Here is a 1,857-nt window from a genome sequence, read left to right on the forward strand (position 1 = left end):
CGCCAGCACCACAACTCAAAAGCATCAACTCTTCTTCGGTCTTCCTTATTCATTGTCCAGCTCTCACATGCATACGAGGCGATTGGAAATATCATGGCACAAGCCATATAGAGCTGTTATACAGAGAATTTGTTGGCACCAACACTCCGGCCTTCAGCATGTCTTTAATCAAAGCACTAATTTCCTTCTGTCCATCAGGTATCCTATACTGTTTCAAGTTAACAACCTGAGTCGGTTTGGGCAATTCTAATGGCTCCCATTTAGCATATCCAATCAATACCGGCCTAAGGGCTGACTTACACGCCTTCAGTTTTACAATATCAGGCAGAGGGAGATTTCTCCATTTAGACATAATATCCATACCGATAATACATTCAGGCAAAGGAAATGCAACTACCTCATACAACATCTGTTTAAATCTTCCAATTCTCAAACTTTCACCTTAGTCCCATCAACTGTTGTATCACCATATCCCCCTAGTCTAACCTTAGGCCCCTTCAACATTTCATTGACAGGTTTTGGGATGATGGTACATTGGGCTCCTGTGTCCAGGAGTCCCAGGAAGGTCTCTTTCCTACCCCCAGACCATTTTTCCCACACATGTGCATATGGCCTCAGGCCCCCTGCTGGGGGCTGGACTAGAAGACCCTGGCCCCCCTGTCAGTCTACGGCTTCATCAGTTAGCTGAGTCTCTGCTTCAACTAGTCCCAGGTGGGAGTTCCTATTATTAAATTCCTCCTGAGTGGAGTGAATAGAACGAACTTGTCTAGGCCTCCTTAAGGTGGGGGGACCAGCAGGAGTTTCCATTGGTCCACCCAATCTCCTGTAGTGCTGCATCAGCACCCTTGTCTCAACTCCATCAATGTCTGATATATTCATCCCATTCCTTAACAACCATGGAAAAATCTCCGACCTGTTGAGATAAGTTCTTTCCCTATTGCCCCTTTCCATTCTCCTATTAATCACTCTTATGCTTCTTGGATTTGTAAAACCCATGCGGGAAGTTGTGCTAATAGACCTGACACGGCTTCTCAAACTGTTGCTTTGTTTCGCAATAGCGGAGTTACATAGAGTGCCCATGTAGAGGGAGCTCCCTTGAGTACCATATCTACCATGACCTGTGTAAGGGACATTCTCATTGGGTAAATATCCTGATCACCATAAAGCCATTCCAGCATGTCTTGCACAAGCAGTACATCAGCTGCTTCCTCTGGAATGTTTCAGGGGGTGTTTAGAGGGGAAGAGGGGCAGTCTCCCTTCTCAGGATACACAAACCTGACTGCAAATTTTATCCATTCCAACAGACCAGCTGCCCCCTCTAGGTTAACCTGCCCTGTAAATGGATCTTGGATCAACATTTGTGCCTATTCCATAGTGAGCTGTGGGTCTTGCATCAATCCAAACATGCTCTTCCACTCAGCAATATTCAAAAGTAAGATGTCGCCCCTAAATTAGTCACTTTCACAATCCATTTTAGTAAAGGTTCCTCAAGAAGCTGACGATACCGATCTACAAACTGAAGCAGCTCTTTCACACTATACCCTCTGCTTTCAATAGTTTCTTGGCTTTGTCCATTCCCTTCCCAGACTACCTTTTTGGTGACCAGCGGTCTTACCGGTACTGCCTGTTGTTCTGATACAACTTTTCCTTTCTGAGTAGGCCCTGAAACTAGGGGTTGTAGCTCTAATTGGACTGGATCTGAGCTTGATTCAGTGCTACAACCCAGTTCTACATTATTTTTCCCTGCCATTGCAGCTATTGCTGATAACAGCAACAAAGGAATTTTAAGTCTCACTTTTTCCTCATCATTTTGTATTTCCATATACATACAACTAGCCAATTCCTCAGGAGTTAGAT

General features: G+C 44.7%; 1 protein-coding gene across 1 annotated transcript in view; it reads right to left on the bottom strand.

Moving 5' to 3' along the window:
- ZNF182 (zinc finger protein 182) overlaps nucleotides 1-1,750 on the bottom strand; it is a 47,827-nt gene extending 46,077 nt beyond the window's left edge. The window contains exon 1 of the mRNA XM_007958390.2: nucleotides 1,616-1,750. Within this exon, the coding sequence (XP_007956581.2) occupies nucleotides 1,616-1,750 (135 nt within the window). The remainder of the gene's footprint in view (nucleotides 1-1,615) is intronic.
- Between the last annotated feature and the right edge of the window lie 107 nt (nucleotides 1,751-1,857).

Source organism: Orycteropus afer, unplaced genomic scaffold (assembly GCF_000298275.1).
Source record: "Orycteropus afer afer isolate SDZICR_OR568_19922 unplaced genomic scaffold, OryAfe1.0 scaffold00957, whole genome shotgun sequence".
NCBI classification, from domain to species: Eukaryota; Metazoa; Chordata; class Mammalia; order Tubulidentata; family Orycteropodidae; genus Orycteropus; species Orycteropus afer.